Here is a 20,000-nt window from a genome sequence, read left to right as displayed (position 1 = left end):
GTCATAACTATTTAATAAATGCTTTATTAACATGTATAAATGTGTTTCTAATTGTTTATGGATACTGAATTTAAGTTAAATACCACCATTACATTATTCTATCCAGTCCTTTGTTTATTGCAGGCAGCCATTAAAGTCTGTAGGTACCTGCAAAGCTGTGGTCAAGCATAGTGATGTACATTGCAGTATTTGATTACAGTTCAAGTCAGGCCTTCTTATAAAACGGCATTGCGACAAACATGGGAGGAAAATTGGTATTCTACTGCGTCATGCCGCTCTGAGTCCCACAAACTCTGCTCCGGATGCTTACAGATAGCCATCTTACCAAACGCTGCTGGGCTGACACTGGGAGATATCAATACATTACACACCGGATACCATCAAAAATAAACAGCCATTTCATCAAAAGCAGGAAGCTGGCAAAAACTACTAATATATATCCAACTCAGTCACACCAGGAAACTGTATCAATATTTTCCTTTTTTATTTCAAGCCATACACTTTTATCATAATGCCCTTCGTTGGACTATCACGATAAGACATAAAAAGTCTCAGCAAACAATGATGACTCTCTTCATCCTGCTGGCCAGTGTAATATTCTGTTGATATACCTTGCTGTTAATGGCGCAGTTGGACAGCCTGATTTAATGCTTTTGCGGATGTGTCGGTGGGAAGGATGGATGGGAACGCAGTCTGAAAGACTTTTGACAGTTTTTCTAAAATATGAGCTTGCTGTTTGCTTTTATTTTAGTGCAACTTTTGTATTGCAGCCAAGAAACTCTCCGCTAGTTGGTTGTTGTCCAACGTTCTTGACATGTGGATGACAAATAGATGCCTGAAATAATAAGCCCAAGATACATGCTGGAAATAGAGTCTCATTTGACTGTTCTAAGACAGCAAGGCACTTTGTTTTTCCTGCACAGCCTGGTGCTCATATTGGGTAGAAAATGGTGTTTAACATGGCAGGGGTCCTCTCCATCAGTGCCACAGAGACGGCTGTGTTGGACGAGACTCGAGGAGCAGAAGCGTGGGCAGATGAGGACTGAACCCAGATGATGGGCGCCTTTCCACTGTTTGATCACCCGCTAATGGCTAACACACATTAGCATGGTGCAGCCTGGCCCAGTGAAAGAAGGGGAAAAAAAGATGCGAAAAGCAACTAACAGTGAGTTTTTGAACTCAAAATTGTGGCCAGCCAAGACAGAAGACTGAGAGAGACTAAAGCAGTGGTGTGGGGCGGGCCTAGTGGGGAATGGAGACATGACAGGTGGGGCGCCACAAGCAGGAGGAAATGTGTCTTTTTTGTGCCTATCTTTATTCATGGACAAGGAAGATCATTGCATACATACCACATATAGGCATCATAAACAAGCCTACATATACTGTAAATTAAAGCACCATCAGATCATCCAGGGGACTGAGAAGGGAAATGTAACATGAAACCTAAATGTGACAATAATATTTTAACGTTACCATTTAGCTGGGTGATGGGATCAGGTGGGGCTTGAAAATTCCCCACCTCCAAAGTGGGGAATGAGGGGAAAGGTTTGAGAACCCCTGCCCTGACTAAAGGGTCTAAGAGCTGAGCTTAGCGGCATGGATGGGCACTTTGGGCAGGCAACCTGCAGATGGATTTATTGCTACAGACCGCATGCAGCTGAGTATAAAAGAAAGTCTGAATCACTCCCATGAAAATACTTCTCACTTCTAACCTGTTTAGCAAAGTGTAGGCTGTGATTTCCAACTATGTCAAAGAACCCAACAAAACATTATGAAGAAGAATAGCCTGAAGAGACACACTTGCTGCAAGCTTAATGAGGGTGCATAAAATCAGTAAGTGCAAAAACAGTTTAGGCTTCAGCAATCCAGTAGTGACCTCATTTAAGGCTAAACCCATTACAGTTGAGCTATTTGGCAGGAACAAAAATGCTACACAATGTACAACAGCTGGTGCAAGTCTTTATCCAGTAAGTTTCGCTAGCACATTTTAATTATGTTGTTACATGTTCATACGGCTGTGATGTCTTTCAGCATTCATGATATTGTAGCGATCTCACCCTCAGACAAGATTCACCTTTGGTCAGGACGGCCATTTATTGGAACAGGAAGACTCATACGTACACAGACAACTACATAGGGCAACACAGGGGTAGTCTCAGCCGCACATGTAACACACAATAAGGGTTTACCACACACATCAACACGAGGATAAACACATGAGGTACAACCAAAGAGACTAACACGCTATTAAATACACAACATGGTAAACGTAACTACAACTATTATAACCGACATTACACATTCTAGCATTCACTCGCACTGCATTCTGGGAGACACTCATTCAACGTTAAACATGTACATCCACCGACGCTACATAACCCCCTCCCGAGCCATTGTCGTCCCCGGCAATGACAGCTCAGCTCACCGCTCGCGGCTGCGTCGGTGTCATTCAGTGCTTAGTCCAAGTGACCGGAAAGCCTCCGGCTGCACGATAACCCCTCCCGACTGGAAGGGCTCTCGGCTGCCTCTGTCACGTCAGTTCTCCCCCGAACAAGCACCAGAACCGGCCAGACGTGGGTCGTGGTGTCGCTTGGGCCCTCGGTTTCCCGCCGTGCAGCTGCGCTACCTCAAACAGCAGCAAACAGTCCCACTGCAAGCCGAACCCCCGGATACGCTGGAACCCCTGGACGTTCGGTAGCCCCCTCTGGCTACTGTGACAGCTCGTGGCCATTGCCACCTGTCCACAGTATGCCAATCTCCAGGTGGTCAGCAGTCCACGTCGAGGTCCCTCCTCGCGCTGCCCTCTTGTAGAACTTTTGTTGGCTGTCTCTCGAGCACAACGATGCTCCACGGTGGCGGGAAATGGAGACCCCGACCCTCCCAGCAGGCTCGGGACACACAGGAACTCACACACAACACTTCACAGGAACTCACAACACACACGGACACTTCCGCGACATCAGCCGGGGCCGCTTCCTCCAGCACTGGCAGCTCTCGTCGGCTGTGCAGGGCTGGTCCCGCTGGTCGCCTGCACAGGTCCCGCGCCGGGCCGGAAGGTCCTCCATCCTCCGCAGTGGCGAGCTCAGCGAGCTGGCTAGTCCTTAAAAGCACCACTGGAACATCTGCTGAGGTTCGCCGCCATCTTGCTGGTCTGGTCTTCGGCCTTTTTCTCCATCTTGATCTGGCGTAGATCTTCGGAGGAACCCATCCCACTTCTGACACCAATGTAGCTTCACCCTCAGACAAGATTCACCTTTGGCCAGGACGGCCATTTATTGGAACTGTAGCTTGGAGTTTGCTTTCAAATCTCTCTAACCATCTTGAGAAAAAACAACATAAAGAGTTTGGTGGAAAGCAGACCTCTCAAGTCTCACGCATTGAGCGTGAGACGCACACATTTCAATGACTTCACACGCTCACACGCCACACATGGCATTTCTCACTCCGAGAAATTATTAACTTGCCCGCACATAAATTTCTAAGGGCTATATTTTACAAACGTGTCACATAACGTTGCTGTCTGTGCGCTCATTAAGTTACTAACCTATCGGTCAATCAGAAAATAAGATTTCTCAACCAATCAGGGAATAGTTTTATTTTGTTGCCGGGCGAACTTTGAGTTTCAGTTTCGTGAGCAGTCTCGGCCTTCGGTGAATGCATAGCGGAGGTGGTAAACGAGGTGGAGTTGGAAGAGAACCAACTGGAGGTGGAAGAGAACAGGATAATCAGGTAATAACTTCATTCATTTCAATCACTCATTAGTTACTATAGTTTTCCTACTCGTTGTTTAAGAACAATATAATTTAAGTGTTCGTTTGAATAGTAGCTTATTGCATAGCCTATTGTTATAGGTCACTTTTAAAATCATGTCATATTATATAATTATATCCTGGCCATGGATGCATTAATCATTGCATCTGTATTCAAAAATGTCGGGTAAAAAGCAATTAAGCATCCTCTCATTCACCCTGAGAGAGGAAAGCCCCCTAAAAGGTCCAGATTAGTGGATGCTCAGAGGTGGTGAAAAGGCCCATTATTGAATTGTTAGTTCCATGTGTCAAATCTTTTTTTTGCAAATCCGAGCAATTATAAATTTTAATGTTGCCCCATTTTGACTTAGGAGGGCATTGCTCCTACATACTTTATCCAATAATCAAATGCCTGCTCTCTTTTGGAAAGCTGAGGCACTGTTGGAAAACAATTACAATAACTGTGATATACTGACACAAAGTTACAAAGGCTAGATTATTCTTTTCTTTTTCTACCGGATAACAAGCACCTTTGAACTGACCACATTTCAGCCCTCTAGGTCTTGACTTGATATGACTTGAGTCCTAGCATTAGGTCTTGTCATGTTGTGTGCAAAAGTAGATCAATATAGAATGACAACATGAGTAACCTACTTTAGACCATTATTTGCCAAGGTATGCTCATGCATTTTGTAAAATGCCCTATGAAAACTCTCCATAAGACTTTGGGTTATCCAAAATGCATACTGGCAATCAAATGCTTACTGCATATTATGAACCCCTTATAAGCATAATCTTTCAAATGAAAGGTAATACTCTGAAGTTTAATGCTTGCATTTGGATTGTAGGCTACTTCAGGTTCTGATATGACTACACTAAATGTGGAATAATTACAAAAAATACAAATCTATACAATTTCTATTTCAATTCAATTGGTGTGTATAAGATGGGCTATATTTCTGCATAACTAATATTGGATCAACTGGTAACCGACCTGGGGCTGGTGTATGCTAGCTGGTGATGCTAGTTGCGCGTGTAAATCCTCACACCCCTAACCTTAAGAACGGCTCTAACCGCTCAGTTGGAAGCTTGGGCTTTTAGCTCAGTGGTTAGAGCGCTCGACTCCCATGCTCGACTCCCATGCCGGTGTGTGTTGAGGTGGCGGGTTCAAGGGCCGTGAGCAGCTGACGAAACGACCTCTGTTACACTGGAACATCTGAAGGCGTATTAATAACAGCAACAAAAAGTTGTAGTATTATTAATGAAACACCCCCATTCTCGCCAACCAACCCGTCTGACCAGCCACCCCTTTAACCCTCGGAGGGGGGGGATCTCACTCTTGCCTGTCCTCGAAACTTGAGAGCCCTGGTGGAGAGCAAGGTAGCAGAGATCATGAGGTTGATACACACCTACTGTACTCAACAGTCACTAACATGTAGGCTCCCTTTGCAATTCAACTTCAGTGTTTAAAATGGGCAATCAGTTGTCACTTGGAGAAACTGTTGGAGAGAGGATATTCGTCCACACATGCCCTGGGCATTGTTTGTTTTAACCTCCATCTTGTTCTATGCGTCTCCTTTACAATGACGCCCTTCTTCACACACACAGTATGTCTGAATAGGAGAAGGTAGCATGCTGTCTACACCACCAGACCTCAGGACACAATTGTTTTCAGGCTGATTCTCCAGATGTTTAGTCACATAGTCATTTCTTTGGTATTTATGATAGCTTTCCTTTGCCATGAAAACCTGCCATCGGATTATATCCCTCCTGTCTTGTCGTCTGGTGTATCTGTGTATAAGTGTGTGTGTGTGTGTGTGTGTGTGTGTGTGTGTGTGTGTATAAGTGTGTGTTTATGTATGTGTTTATGTGTGTGTGTGTGTGTGTGTGTATGTGTGTAGTGTTGTTGGTACCATCAGGCCCTGTGCTGCCTCTCTCCTCCGCAGCCCTTCTGTAGCGCCTCTCCTCCACCGGACCGTCCTCCCGTCGGCTTGCTTTGCCGGGCGCTGCCTGGTCTGCTCCGCTCACAGATATTTACTGAGACAGAGCGGGTGCCAGCAAACGGACTAACAATGATAATTGCTCCCATCTGGTCTGCGTGCAGCTGTCAGACAGGCTTTCAGTTAATCTGAGGAATTAGTCTGAGAGCATTCAGTATGCGGTAATATGAAATATCATTGCCTTTTCTCCACCCACTGGCACGTCCCCTTACTGGTGGTATTTGGAATTAATGCAATACTGCAAAGTGACCTGCATCCCCACTACTTTGAGTTTAAGTGAAAAATAATTTCCCTGATGAGTTTGAGTGCTATCTTTACAAATTGCCGCATGTGGAGTATTGAGAAGGGGCATTATAGGGAAATGTATATATTTACATTGAAAGAAATGTTTTATGACTGAAATGTTTTATTCTGAGCGTTTTATCACAGATTTCATATACATTAACAGATTATTGAGCAGAAATCAGGGGAAGTGGTCGTGGATGATGTACGTGTCCTGAGTTGTGAACTTTCTCATCTGTCAGTCAATCAGCAACAGAGAAAAAAAGCAGCTTTTAGCACCTGTTGGGGATGTGACACCTTAGCATGGTGTTCACTCTGCCCTTCCCTCTGTCACAGTTACATGGTTCAGAGCGTTTGTGAGAGGAACCAAGATGAGAGAGGACATCACAAACCCATTAGCAACAGGCAACTGTGGAGCCAGACATTTCCACTGAACTCCAAATCTCCAGAGCATTTTTTTCCGTCTTACTCTCTTACAGTACCTCTTTCTCTTTTTCTTTGGTCCTCGGACTCCTGAGAGTTGCTTAAGTGCTGTACCATGAAGTGAAAGTTTGGGGCCCAAGTTGATCGCCTCCGCTCCGCCGTGGAGACGAATGTGGGGTGGGGGTGGTGGCGATCAGGTGTGGAACCATCGATACGCACTCGAGCGCGCAGAGCTGTCCTTTCAGATGAAGGACGCTTTTGTGTTGAGCAGCTAGCATTACAGTGAAGAAACCCAAATGCTAGTGAGGTAGGCTACTGTAAGTTGTTGGTTGGACTTTTATTCAAACTTCCTTGGCAATCAGTAATAAACAGTGTAGATGTAAAAATAGTGTAAATTGTGTAGACTATTTGATTACAGTAATTTTCCCGGTATTAACAGCATTGTGGATAAGCTGCAGGACAGTGTTTTATACAAGTTAAAAGAAACCATATTAACTGTCCCTATGTATTAACCTCATAGCTGAAGAAATTTTGCAAACTCAATGTATAAGCTAATAGTATAAAGTAAACTAATATTTGGGAAATTACGGTATTCAAATTCTGACCTCAAAAATTATATCAACACTTGCTCTGTAGTCAAGCATGTTACTTTGCTTAAGAAGCTGTTGCTGGTTCATATACATTACAGTGATGTTTTCAAAATATTTCTCATGACTTCAGGTCAGGACTGTGCTGAAGGGGAGAATCCATGGAATGCACAGATCAAAGGTTTTGGTAAAGGGATGACCTCGCTGGATGAGGCAGATCCAGGGGGAAATGTTCACCCAGCATCATGACAGCGATTATCTGCGTTGTCGCTCAGCGGGAGGCTTAACCCTTAAAGGTGTAGGTTTTTGAACATTCTAAGTTCCGCAACAATTGAAGGTTCTAAAAATTCTATGTTGAATTCAATGAACCCAGATATTCTTTAGAATGTTCATTTCTCAACATTCCATGACGGTACTCCTTTAAGGGTTAAGAGTGTGAAACGCTGAGTGGGTCTGGTGTGCTAGAAGACGGGGCCATGGAGCCACTAGGGTGCCCCCTCTCCAGCCCTCTCTCACTCTCTTTCTCACCCTTTCTTTCATTTCACTGCTCCCCGTGCACAGTGGGAGATATGCAAGGTGACACATGGGCCAACATCATTCCTTCTACCAGTGACCTTGCTTAGAAACAGAGGGTGTGTGTCTGTGTCGTGTGCTCATGTGTTAAGGTTGTATCCTCTCTCAAGGGGGCAGATGTGCACATACAGCAAACACACACTTACATGGCACTAACACCCATTTTCTATTGTTTCCTGATATGTGTCTCATTTAATAGGTGCTTATAAGTGAAAGCTTGCTAGATTTGTGCTTGGACTCTTAATGACACACACATTACTGTACATTCCTTCTATCTTATTCCAACAGCAGTGTTTCCCATACATTGACTTATTTGCGGCGGCCCACCACAATATCAACATTGACCACCACACAATGATTTTCCAGGTTGTACTAAATTGTGCTTAAATCTGGTTAGCATCATAACCACGCTGTGCTAATTTGTTAAAAACGGTTGCATTCAAGTTAATTCTGCAAGCCAACCACCACAAATGGAATTCAATTCTGTGGGAAACACTGAACAGTGACACTTAATAAACATTCATTACTTTTGCACGAGGTTTATTTCCCCGTATAGGTGTTTTAATTATATCTTCCTGGCTTGAATTGCCACTTTAATTATATTTGATGGTCACAAGCTAATTTATTTTTCCAATGAAATGAGAGTATTGCTCTCTGTGAAGTCTAATACCAGTCACTCCCTCTTTCTTCTTTGTGTCACAGCATCCTCCCATGTGAGGCTGAGGAAGAGATGGCAGGAAGGTGTGTGTGTGTGTGTGCATGTGTGTGTTCGGGGTGTGTAGGAACTGATTATTGGCTTCTGACTGGAGGCAGAGTGTTCAGGATTGTATGTGACAGTTGTCTTGAGGTAACAGGTATGCATGCTAATGTACTGAACTTCATAAACTTAATTATACCCTCAAGGATACATGAAAACAGACACACACACACACACACGGAAGAAAAAGACAGACATAAAAAAGACAAGACCCAAAGTATTTTTTTCATAATAAAGTTTATTCTATATTACAAATAGTATTTTGTTCTTGACTGCAAAATAGGAATGCATTATATTTACATACACAGGTATACAATTAATTATAACAAAGTTAGAGAAGCTCGCCTTTTTCCCACCCGGTGTCCTGCCTTTTTGTTCCTTTTGTTTGTTTGTTTGTTTGTTTTCCCTCCTGTTAACAGGAATCGCATTATCAAATCTGGACATAGCAAAAGTCTTTTCTCCCGTGTTTCTGGAACACCTGCTATAACACTGAGCTCTAGAAGGACGCTTTTAAGTTCTTAAGAAACGTTTAAGGTGGAAGCTTTATCTGATCACTTGGACTAGAGGTAAGGTGGAGGGGTGAGGGGGGGGGGGTGGGTGGGTTGGTCAGTCCACATGGACAGTGACCGCTGCAGCGTTACATGGAAAATGAATCACAAAGTAACACAAAGGGGCTGAATCATGAGGAGGTGCCAAGGATGGTCAGAAATGTCAACAACAAGGACTAAAGTGGAAAACCTTTTTTTTTCAATAGGACAAAAGGATTTCAATAACAAGCCAATTCAATAAATACACATATTATACCATGTACCATTCACATAGTGGGGTGATTATCCCTGCCTTGTTTGAGGGTCATTTTGAATTTGTAAATATTTGGTGACATCCTCAAACAACCACATGACTAAGCCCCTTAACCCAAAGGGCGTAATGATATACAACATACTGCACTCTTTTCAACTGGAGACATGTGAACTGTTGAAAAAAAAAACAAAAAAAAAAAAACATTTCAGTTGCAAACACATTTTTTTTTTTAAAATAGCAGATTTCAACATAACAAATACACAAATTACAAATGAGAGCAGAAACCAAATTCTGATGTCTAAATAAAACTAAAATTCTACTTTGTGGAAAAAGAAATCAGTGCATGGAAGGCAAACCCAGCAGTGGTAAGTTGCTACATCTGAGATCCACTCACACAACATGATGTAACAAAGCAACTCTAAAGGAACAAAAAAACATACAATAAATTATAAAAAACACTTCTTCTAATTTAAGTCCATAAAATACATATATCTTTCATTTATATCCTCATAGTTTACAGGGAAAACTCTGTAATATGTAAACTATACAGGGAGGAAGAACAGAACTAAATTGTTAGAGCAGTTTTCAGACTGCTTCATTATAGCCCCTAAGCAAGTTTTAGAGCATACCTTGAGGAAATCAGTCAGCATTCATCTATTAAGTTGATGGTAGCTGTCAATTCATTGAAAGACATCCTACCTGTGAGAAAATATCTGCTTTCATGAACCATTGGTAATGGAATAGTATCAGAGAGACGATCCAAAAAAATAGGAGAGGAGAGTTTGGTGTGTGTCATCTCAAAAACTTTTCTAGTATTGTTCGATAAATAGGTTTGATTGCAAGGCAGTTCCATTTCATTACATCCAAATAAGTCAACATGCAAGGGTATATACTATATCTGTTTAAAGGTACCATCTGTAATACGAAAACAAAAATATTTGATTTTTAATACTTCCACCAAACATAGTATTTGATGGCTGAATGGGTGTACTGGGATAAAGTTTCCACCTTAACGAAAGTTAAGTTTCCACCTTAACGAAAGTTAAGTTTCCACCTTAACGAAAGTTTCCACGTGACTATCCTCTTTTTTCCATTTCCGTCTGTTTCTGAGCAAAAGAAAGAAAAGAACACATCCACATCATCATGGCAAGGCTTATTTTCTCTAGATTCCATTTTTTTGTTCTTTTTTGTAGATTTTTTTTTTGTTCATTTTTAAATTGAAGTACATGCGCTTAAAAAGCCAATAAAGACCCAAGGTGGACCTAGGCCGGTCTTCACACATTCACATCACCACATGGGGCACGTTGTCAAGGCAAAAGAAAGGTGAAAGGTCAACGGAAAGGAGGGCGGCTCTAATCGTCTCTCTCTGCCGTCCGTCGGCACTGGGCACGTTTGATTATGCTGTCGTCTTTTGTGTCATTGTGTTGTGTAGTCCAGTTTTTGTTTGTCACGTTACGGGTTTTGTCAATGTGCTTGTGTTGAAGTTCAGCTCTTGAGGCAGGTGGAGGTGGTCGTCCCGGAAGGGGAACAGACTGAGCTTCCGGGGCGGGAGTGTGGGAGAACCCCAGCCCCAGTCGGAAGTCTCCACCATTGTGCAAAAAGAGACTGAGTCGGAGAGAGATAGAGATAAGGAGCGAGCGGTGTGCCGAGCCAGGAGCAGCGGGGAAACGGAACACGGCACATGCCAGTATTCCACCGCAGCCCTTTCGAATCGCACGCACTGAGGTCACGAAACTTGACAGTATGTTTTGTTTGTCTGTTTTTCATGGTTCCCCCCTCTGTAGCTTCAGACTGGACTCATAATAGGGAGCGGAGCGGTTAGGGGAGCACTATTGGGAGAAAGGTGTGGATAGTTTTTTGTCATAATCATCCCCTGTTCTTTCCTTTCCTCCTTCGTGGCACTTTTTTTAGTTTCTTTTAAGCAAATGTCTTTGTTTTTTTTTAATATAATTCGGGCTCCTTTGGTTTTTTCTGCTGACCGAGTTGTTAATTTCCAAAAAGTCACACATAGATCTATCCAGTGACAATCACAGTCCTCCGCTGTGGCAGTGTGAAGAGGCAGTCTCGTACAATCAGCATGGGGTCAAGGGGTCAAATTCAACTGCGCCATCATCTGCATGCCACACCCTTGTCCTTTTTCAATTGAAGGTGGGACTCACTGATGGTGTCCCTGTTCTCAGTTCATTATACACATTTTTGTCCTCTAGGTCGTTCCCTCATGAAGTTTCCCAGGCCAATTAAAGATAAACTGGCTGTTGGATCTGTGCTTTAGTTTTTAGACCAGTGAGTCTTCATCCATTAGCAAAAGGGTACAAGGGGAGATCAGGTGGGAAGGAAGGAAGAGTTTGGGCCGAGGAGAGGAGGGGAGAGGAGGGCAGTGGAGAGCCGAGAGAAAGAAGGACAAGAGAAAGGCAAGAGAAGGTAGAGAGGAGTTTGCCCTTCTGCTGTGGAGTGAAGTCAGGTCACTGAGGTTGGGTTGGATGTGTGCTTCCTCTGGTGGGATCGAAAAACCTTGGCATGTCCTCCATGCATTGTTGATTAGCGGGAGCATTCTTTGAATTTCACATTGCACACAAGCCAATCAGGTGGGTGCATGGAGTGTATATGGAGGAGCTAATTTACAAGGGATTAATTTTTTTGTGGGGGTGCGGGGGTTGAGGGGGACACATTTTGCTGATGCCACACAAGGACTCTCTTTTTAAGTTTTACACAGTCAAGAGTCCAAGGAGTTCAAAACAAAGTCTAGAAGCACTACCCAACTCCTTAGAAACCCTACTATTGAGTCTTTTGAACACATGTCAATCTCAATCACATGTAAATGTGTGATTTTCATTGGAGACACTTCACAGATCTCCACCCACGCAGATATGTAGAATTCAGGTGACTTGTAGAAGGTACCTTTGTAAACTCCATTCAATGTTGTTTGTTGTTTGCGATAAATGTCCTTGTAGATGGTCATAGGTTCTGCAGTCCTTGTATGCATGAACAATTCCCTTGTCTTGCATTTCTGATGAATTTTTAAGGTTCTACAAATAACTGGACTCTATAAGTAGCTACGATCACTACCCTAATCATAAAAGTCAGAACAAATTGAACAGCCGACATGGCGGTTTCAAAGACTTCGCTATCAGTGTTATTTTTGAAGGCAACATAAACATGACTGCTTTCTCGCACTCTCCACCAGTTGAGGGTCAAAAAGAGATAGGTCCACGGACAACCTTGCTCCCTCAATGGCCCACAACTTCTTCTATATTGCGGCACAGAAACACAACCTTCCCCACAATTGCATCTTGGGAAATGTGGTCCTTGGTGCCGCAGCCCTCTAGCCCCTTCGCCTCTACTTATCTAGGAAGCAGAGCTAAAGTGATGCAAAAGTTTGTTTGTTTGTTTGTTTGTTTGTTCGTCTGAGTGGGAAGATAAAAAGGAACTGCTTGTAGTCTCTTTTTCAGGGGATAAACGGAAAGATGAGATAGATGGACAGGTTCTTCGCTCAGGCACGGCGCGGTTTCTCTGACGGATCTCCCAGTGTGCTCTGGGAAATGCGGTCCTCAGCTCTCATGGCTCATGAGGGTGACCACCCCTTCCAGCTTCTGGGCCAGCTTCTGCTTCCTGGCAGAGTCGTCCTGTTGTAGCGCACACACAATCTGCCAGAAGGAGGGGGGCACTGAGTTAGTCACACACACAGAGAGAGAGGCCACAATACATATCCTCTAGCCCACATTCAACTTCCATTTATATGCAAAACTAATGACTCTAAACTTCCATTTTCTGTGGTATGGCTTTATTGCATGTTGTATGGCTGTAGGACAAGACTTGATTACCCTGTTATGAAATACTATCTAGGAACAACATCAGTGGAATTATATAGATGATTTGGTGATTAGATGGTTGATTTTAGTTTTTCTTTTCTGTATGTAAATTACTGATATGTTATAGCAGTACTAAATAATCGGTATGTAGTTTGTATGAATAGTATCTGATGGGCAGGAGGAGGACAGTGCCTTTATTATAAGTGCTACTTTATATAAGCATACAATTCCTTGCATGCAAATTATAAACATGCCAAAACAATGACAGTCATAGTAAAGAAGATGCTTGTCATGCTCAATACTGCTCATAGTGCAGGGCAGTAATTAATCTGAAGGATGAACACAGCACGCCATAGCAGGGTTCTGAGACTGGGAGCTTATCTAACTGAATCAATGGTGGCTTGTTGCCTTGGTGATAGTGTATTTTAGAATGTGTGTCAGTCTGTAAACGCACTCAAAAACACACACACACACACACACACACACACACACACACACACACACACACACACGTACACACAGTGGCATAAACAGATATGAAACACGTACCTCCTCAGCGTATTTGCCCACATAGGAGTAGATCTCGCTGAGGGCGCTCATGGAGTTGAACTCGTTCATGTGCATACGGGACTGCTCAGCCAGGTAGGCATTCATATCCTGGTCACTGATCGCTTGCATCTTATTGATGTCAGAATAGTACCTGTGTGACACACACACAAGAAAGAAACAAGAAAGAGAATTACGTTCAGGTTAACAGCACTATGGACAAACACAAATATATCATTCATATACAAAAGCTCAGCTCAACACAAACACAAGTATATCATCCATATATAAAAGCTCAGCTCAACACAAACACAAGTATATCATCCATATATAAAAGCTCAGCTCAACACAAACACAAGTATATCATCCATATACAAAAGCCCAGCTGAACATAAGCATATGACTTATGAAACGTATCATCCAGGTACAGAGGCTGAACTGCAGCTGTATACAGTATTCTCATTATGTTTTAATACTGCGTTGTCTCTGCCCTGATCTGAGTGATGCATGATGGGAGCTTGCCTCTATTAGCCGGTTAAGGCGAGGCGGAGGCTGGTGAGAAGCAGACTGACAGCTGTCTCCTCTCACTGTGGCGCGCTCACGCTCACTGGCACTCAGAGGCTGAGGCGAGTGGCTGCGACTCTTAATAAGCCTGTGCCCGTGAAACACTAGTTTCACAGAGCGACTGCCGCAATTTCCCTGCCTTTGAGGAGAGCGGCTCTTCATGCACACACACACACACACACACAGAAACATGTTCACACCCAGAGGTGCAAAACAATGTTGTTTTGTTCCATGCAAACCTGTGCGTAGAGGCCCACATGTTTTGCTATAGGAACTTTTGATATAGGAATGTGTACACCCACACATTGCATACTCAGACACGCATATCACCTACTGTAAGATGTCAGACATGCACACACCCACACACACTTCATACATGAAAGACAAAAAAGTATTCTTAACTTCAGAGCCTCTGAATTCACACACATACATAAACACAGGATCACACACATAAACGCAAACACACACACACACACACACACACACACATGTACATACACACACACAAGCATATGCCATCTTACTCTAGTGTGGGTCGTTGTAAGGAAGTGGCTGAGGAGGAGAAGCAATCAGTCACTGTCAACAGCAGCTGCCGTTGCTCCGTCAGCTCCTTAATTAAAGCTGGCCATTTACATTTTTAATTCCTGCCGCATGCTGCCTCCTGGACACCGCCAAACCCTCCAGACAACTCTTCTGTGTGTGTGTGTGTGTGTGTGTGTGTGTGTAAGTGCCAAGACACCCGGGAGACCAGAGTGGACAAGTTGAGTGACAGGTGGGTGTTGCAGTGCACCACAGGTCCATTAGAGGTGACAGGGAAACAGAGAAAGTGTAAGACACACCTGCCAACACGCACACACAACACACACACACACACACACACACACACACACACACACACACACACACAGCTCAATCACCACACCTCTGGGGCAAAGTGCCAGTCACGATGTGTGTGAAAGAGAAAGGAGGTCTGAATGGCCTTTTGGAGTACTTTTATTACTTCACAGAAAACTTACGAGCAAATGAGAGAGTGGTGTCTGCCTGACCATAAAGCCCAGACAGCATATGCAGGCCATTCAGTTTTGTCATATGCCACCCCTGATTAAAAATGCAACATGTCTGTCATCCCCAAGGGCATGCAGCTCCATTACACTCCGGCACACACACACACACACACACACACGCGCATCCTCCATGCACCACCCTATCACACATTTCAATTAAGCCATCCCCACCTTCCAGGTAAAGTGACTCAAGTCTCATGGTGCATTTATGAAGACATGAGCTGGATCAAAGGATGGAGTGTGTGTTGTCCTTGACTTTCCTCTTTCCCTCTTTCTCTCTGTCTCTCTCTCTCTCTCTCCCTCCCTCCCTCCCTGTCTTTCTTTCTTGTTCTCATTTCCCCGGTGATTGTGCGTGTTGTTTAGCTTTCATGTTTGTCTGTCTTCACCAGCCTCAGCGTCCCAAGTGCATGTGAAGAGAGGGAGGCAGAGGGAGGAGGTGAAAGACGTGAGGAGCGAGGGATGAATGAGCGTGCCTTCACACTTCCCCTCCTGTAGCGCTGATGTGAACGGTGCCTCGCTGACCACAAGTCAGCCTCAGCCTCTCAGGCCAGTGGACACAGCCTCATGAAGGACTTCTCAGCAGCCTTGCTACCAGAACCTTTTTGTGCTTAATTTGCAATTAAAAATCTGTTAAAAAGGCCTTGTATTCCTTGTTGTGTGTGGTGATAAACTGTAGAAATCATTTCCAGGCGTGTTTGACTTTTTCAATTTGATTTTTATGTTTTGTCACACAGAATATCTTGCGCAGAAAATTTCAATCTAAGGAGCAATGTTGCTAAATTAGCCCAAATTTGTACAAAACACCATTATTAATTCCCAAGGTACTTAATGGAACAATGCATTGTGATTCATTTCATGGCACTAATCAAGTGAAGGTTTCCTCTGCAAGGAGAGAAAAAAAAAATCATCATCGCTCCTGTCTAGACGGGCTAATCATACCTTGATGACAACGCAAACACTCATCTTTCAGCACTCACACTGAAACATAATTATAACCCTGTAAGGGTTTTTCTCCACACTTACTCAACTGGAAATGGGAGGCATAGCCCAATATTGTTTTGCTGACATTTAATTCAGAGGAGGATAACTGCCGGGGCGTCCCATAAATAAGTTCTCATGTGCAAATGAGGACAGGGGCTGCGCATGATTGCCAGGGGGGTAATTTACTGGAAGCCTGTCTTCCTGTCAACATCCACTGGTGCTACTGTCACACGTTATAGCACACACACACACACACACACACACACACACACACACACACACAGGCCCGTTACAGAGGAGGTGTGAGAGGTGTGAGAAAGGGACAGGTTGTTCTTTATGATCTAACTTCAGCCTTGAATGTGTGTGAGGGAAGGGAGTCGGATGGTGGAGGACATGCTGCTGTGTGCACGAAACAAAATGTTTCAAACCTCCTCGTCTGAGACTCTGCAGCAGGGCACTAGACTAGCCAGCACACATTCATAATGGTATTTCTCTCTGAAGGCCACTTCTTGTTTAGTGCAGACAGCAAGACAAACACACACACACAAAAAAACTATCTGAGCTATTTTAATGTGGGGAACCAAATGTCTAGCTGAATGCCAGCTGAGAGAATGTAATAACATTTCGGTTTCATGAAAATCCCACTGAGGCTTTTCACCGCTGAGCATTTTCAGCACCAGGATGATCATCGCCGCAGCAGAAGATTGCTAATATTCCCACATTTGGACTGTTTGGGACGTGATTCACTCTTATGTTAGCGCTACTCTCACTCTCTCTCTCTCTCTCTCTCTCTCTCTCTCTCTCTCTCTCTCTCTCTCTCTCTTGAACAATGACTAATTGCGCGGGCCTGATAAAACAGCTGATCTTTGAGTCCCAGCAGGACCTCAGCACACCAGAGCTGCACTCCATCATCCAGCTGCCTGCATCACACATGCACACACACACAAACATACACACACACACACACACACACACACACACACACACACACACACACACACACACATCAAGTCTCATTGGGAGACGTGCTAAAGCTTCGCTCATCCATATTCAAAGCAGGGCCTTTCCCCCTCATCATCTCTCCAAACAACCCATAGATCACGGCGGACAGAAACTATAAAGCCGGCCAGCTCATGTGTAGATTAGGGTGGAGCACGCGTAAAAGATGCCTCGGGGAGGCATACATCAGACAGCCCGAGAAATGTGGCCATGTTTGGGTTTCTCATGCCCCCCTACAAACACACACACACGCACGCACGCACGCACGCATGCACGCACGCACACACATACACACACACCCCCCTAAGACATACCCTTCCCCCCAAATCCATCCTCCTGCCCCAGGCAAGTGTGCGGGGCCAAGAAATAAACACTTCTTCTACGCGCCACATGGGTATGATATTTTATTCAGCACGGCTACCCTATCACAAATAAACACAATAAAAATGCTCATTTTTAACAAATCACCTTGGCCCTTGCAAGAACAACCCCTGCTCTTGCGTCTGAGAGAGGCGCTGACGCCCACTGTCCTTTCACCGTGAGGTACTGACTTGACGTTGGGCTTTTTCTCAGTCTGTATTTCTGCTTTTGAAATGTACTCAGTGGGGTCATAAATCAAAACACCACCCCACTGCTTCACTGCCTGTGAAATCCACCATTAACCTCACAGCAACCAGCACGAAGCAGCACCGGCTAACTGAGCTGATTTCCCCCTTCACATCTCCACCATCAGGAGCTGTGAACACATCATGCACAGACACCTATAGGGCATATAGGGAGATGTAGATGTAGATGTACACACACACACACACATGTGCACCTACGCGCACACACACACACACACACACACACACACACACACACACACACAAACACACACACACATGTTCATCACGTACAATATGCTTGCACAGACAAGACAGACACCCCAATAAACAAACACCCGGTCCAGTGCTCACCTCTCCACCCAGCTCTTGTAGCTGGGGATGTCCTTGGCGTAGAGCAGCTTGTTGGAGGGGGAGTCTTTGCCCAGGCGGTGCTCCGAGGTGGAGCAGGAGTCCATGAAGGTCTGGGCCACCACCGACAGGCAGGCGTCCGTGATGCTGCTCTTGTGGATGTCGAAGACAAACTGGGGGTTCTTAATGACGTTCACCCAGAAACGCAGAGGTAGGCTGCAAACACACAAAACATAGAACATAAAACACCACTCAGGATCAGCATCAACACTGTGGCATGGCCTCAGTGAAAGGCAAGCGATGTCAGGCAAGCAATATGCTTCCAATATGCTCCCAATAAAAGTAAAGCCAAATGTTTCTGTTGTCATTAACAAATGACCCATGGCAATGCTGGCACAGCGTCAGTGATAAATCATTAATTCATTTTGTGGTAACATAAAAAAAACAAACAAAGAATGAAAGTTTGCTTGTGTGACCTAGTGTGAACAGACTGAGCGGCAGAGATGATTACCTCCATCAAAAACAGCTCTGTGCCTTTTGTGATAACGGCCACGGCATAGAGGCACGCATAGCAATGGAGGTGAGTGGCTGCTGGCGCTGTGGCCTGGTGGAAGTCATTTTTCTTGTGTGTGTGTGTGTGTGTGTTTTAATAAGAGAGCCTAATCTGTGAGTGAAGGAAACAGGGGGGCCTTTCTGGCGTCTGTGTCTCCGTCTGGTTTGTGGCACAGACTGCCAGACGTACAGTACACCACTTCCAGTCATTCGTTTACATCTGGCATACATCTTGTGTGCCGTGTAACACATGGCACACAAGGCAGCACAGAAACACACACACACACACACACACACACACATACATACACACACACACTGATATGGGAGCTACTGTACACACCTGCCGAAGCCTGTTTAGTGATATACAGTTGTGTGTCAAAAAACTAAGACCAGAACAGTACATTCTGAGTTCATGTGAGTTTCCTTCTGCCTTGTGTTTAGTACATACCACTGTGGTCTCTGAGTTCACCAGGATAATAAATATTTTAATATTTTAATATTTAATATTTTAATCCCCATGTTACAGTGGAGCTCTACGTTATGGATGTGTGCTGGGCTATCTATGTCACAGGAAAGTGCAGGGCAGGTATACACCTGCATTTGAATAGCACCCTGTCCTTCATGACAGGGCAAGGAAAGAGGATTTGAGGTAAGAGGAGAGAGAGAGAGAGAGAGAGAGAGAGAGAGAGAGAGAGAGAGAGAGAGAGAGAGAGAGAGAGAGATGAGATGGAGAAGAGAAACAGAGAGAGAGGGAGAGAGAGAAAGAATGAGAGAAAGTAAACCTGGCATTGTGAATCCAAATTAATCTGGGTGAATCTCTGGGGATTACGAGATGAGATCAAAGGGATATTAACACGGCAACAAAGGAGCCTTGATTGTTGGCAATCTGGTACAGCTGGCCAGGGCCGTCTGCACTACCTCTAGGGGGAGGTGAGGGTCAAAGAGTGCCCAATGACTCACAATTACGCACAATATAGTTTATGATAATGCAGGACTCTGGAGGAGGACACGGAACATGGGAGATATTAGGACAGGTGCCAAAATGTGTGAGTCATACTAATCAGGAGGTAAGAGCAGGATGGTGTCACATTCAAATATGCCCCCCCCCCCCCCCCCCCCCCCGCTGAGCTCTGTATGACGCACATCATAAGCAGTGCTTGGACTACACTTAATGCCCTCCATCACTGATCTGAGGCAGACGTTTGACTTTGATTTATGTCGAGCAATATTAAGGTCAGGGGTCAGACAGCTGATCCTGAATCGGCCGGTGCTGATTGGCATGGGCGCTGTAATAGCTGTAACACCGTGCCAGTGACTGGGACAGTGCGCACGCCACTCCGACCTGAAAGGGAGG

General features: G+C 44.5%; 1 protein-coding gene across 3 annotated transcripts in view; it reads right to left on the bottom strand.

Annotated features, from left to right (window-relative positions):
• Nucleotides 1–9,414: 9,414 nt before the first annotated feature.
• The window catches only part of plxna4 (plexin A4), a 220,533-nt gene continuing 209,947 nt past the window's right edge, over nucleotides 9,415–20,000 (bottom strand). For all 3 annotated transcript variants that reach the window (XM_042078869.1, XM_042078868.1, XM_042078871.1), the window contains exons 30-32: nucleotides 18,095–18,307; nucleotides 13,531–13,681; nucleotides 9,415–12,816 (exon numbers count right to left, since the gene is read on the bottom strand). In XM_042078869.1, the coding sequence (XP_041934803.1) occupies nucleotides 12,721–12,816; nucleotides 13,531–13,681; nucleotides 18,095–18,307 (460 nt within the window). In that variant the 3' untranslated portion in view covers nucleotides 9,415–12,720. The remainder of the gene's footprint in view (nucleotides 12,817–13,530; nucleotides 13,682–18,094; nucleotides 18,308–20,000) is intronic.

This window comes from Alosa sapidissima, chromosome 22 (genome assembly GCF_018492685.1).
Source record: "Alosa sapidissima isolate fAloSap1 chromosome 22, fAloSap1.pri, whole genome shotgun sequence".
Lineage (NCBI taxonomy): Eukaryota > Metazoa > Chordata > Actinopteri > Clupeiformes > Clupeidae > Alosa > Alosa sapidissima.
The sequence above is the reverse complement of the archived record's forward strand: the minus strand, read 5'-3'. Positions and strand labels throughout refer to the sequence as shown.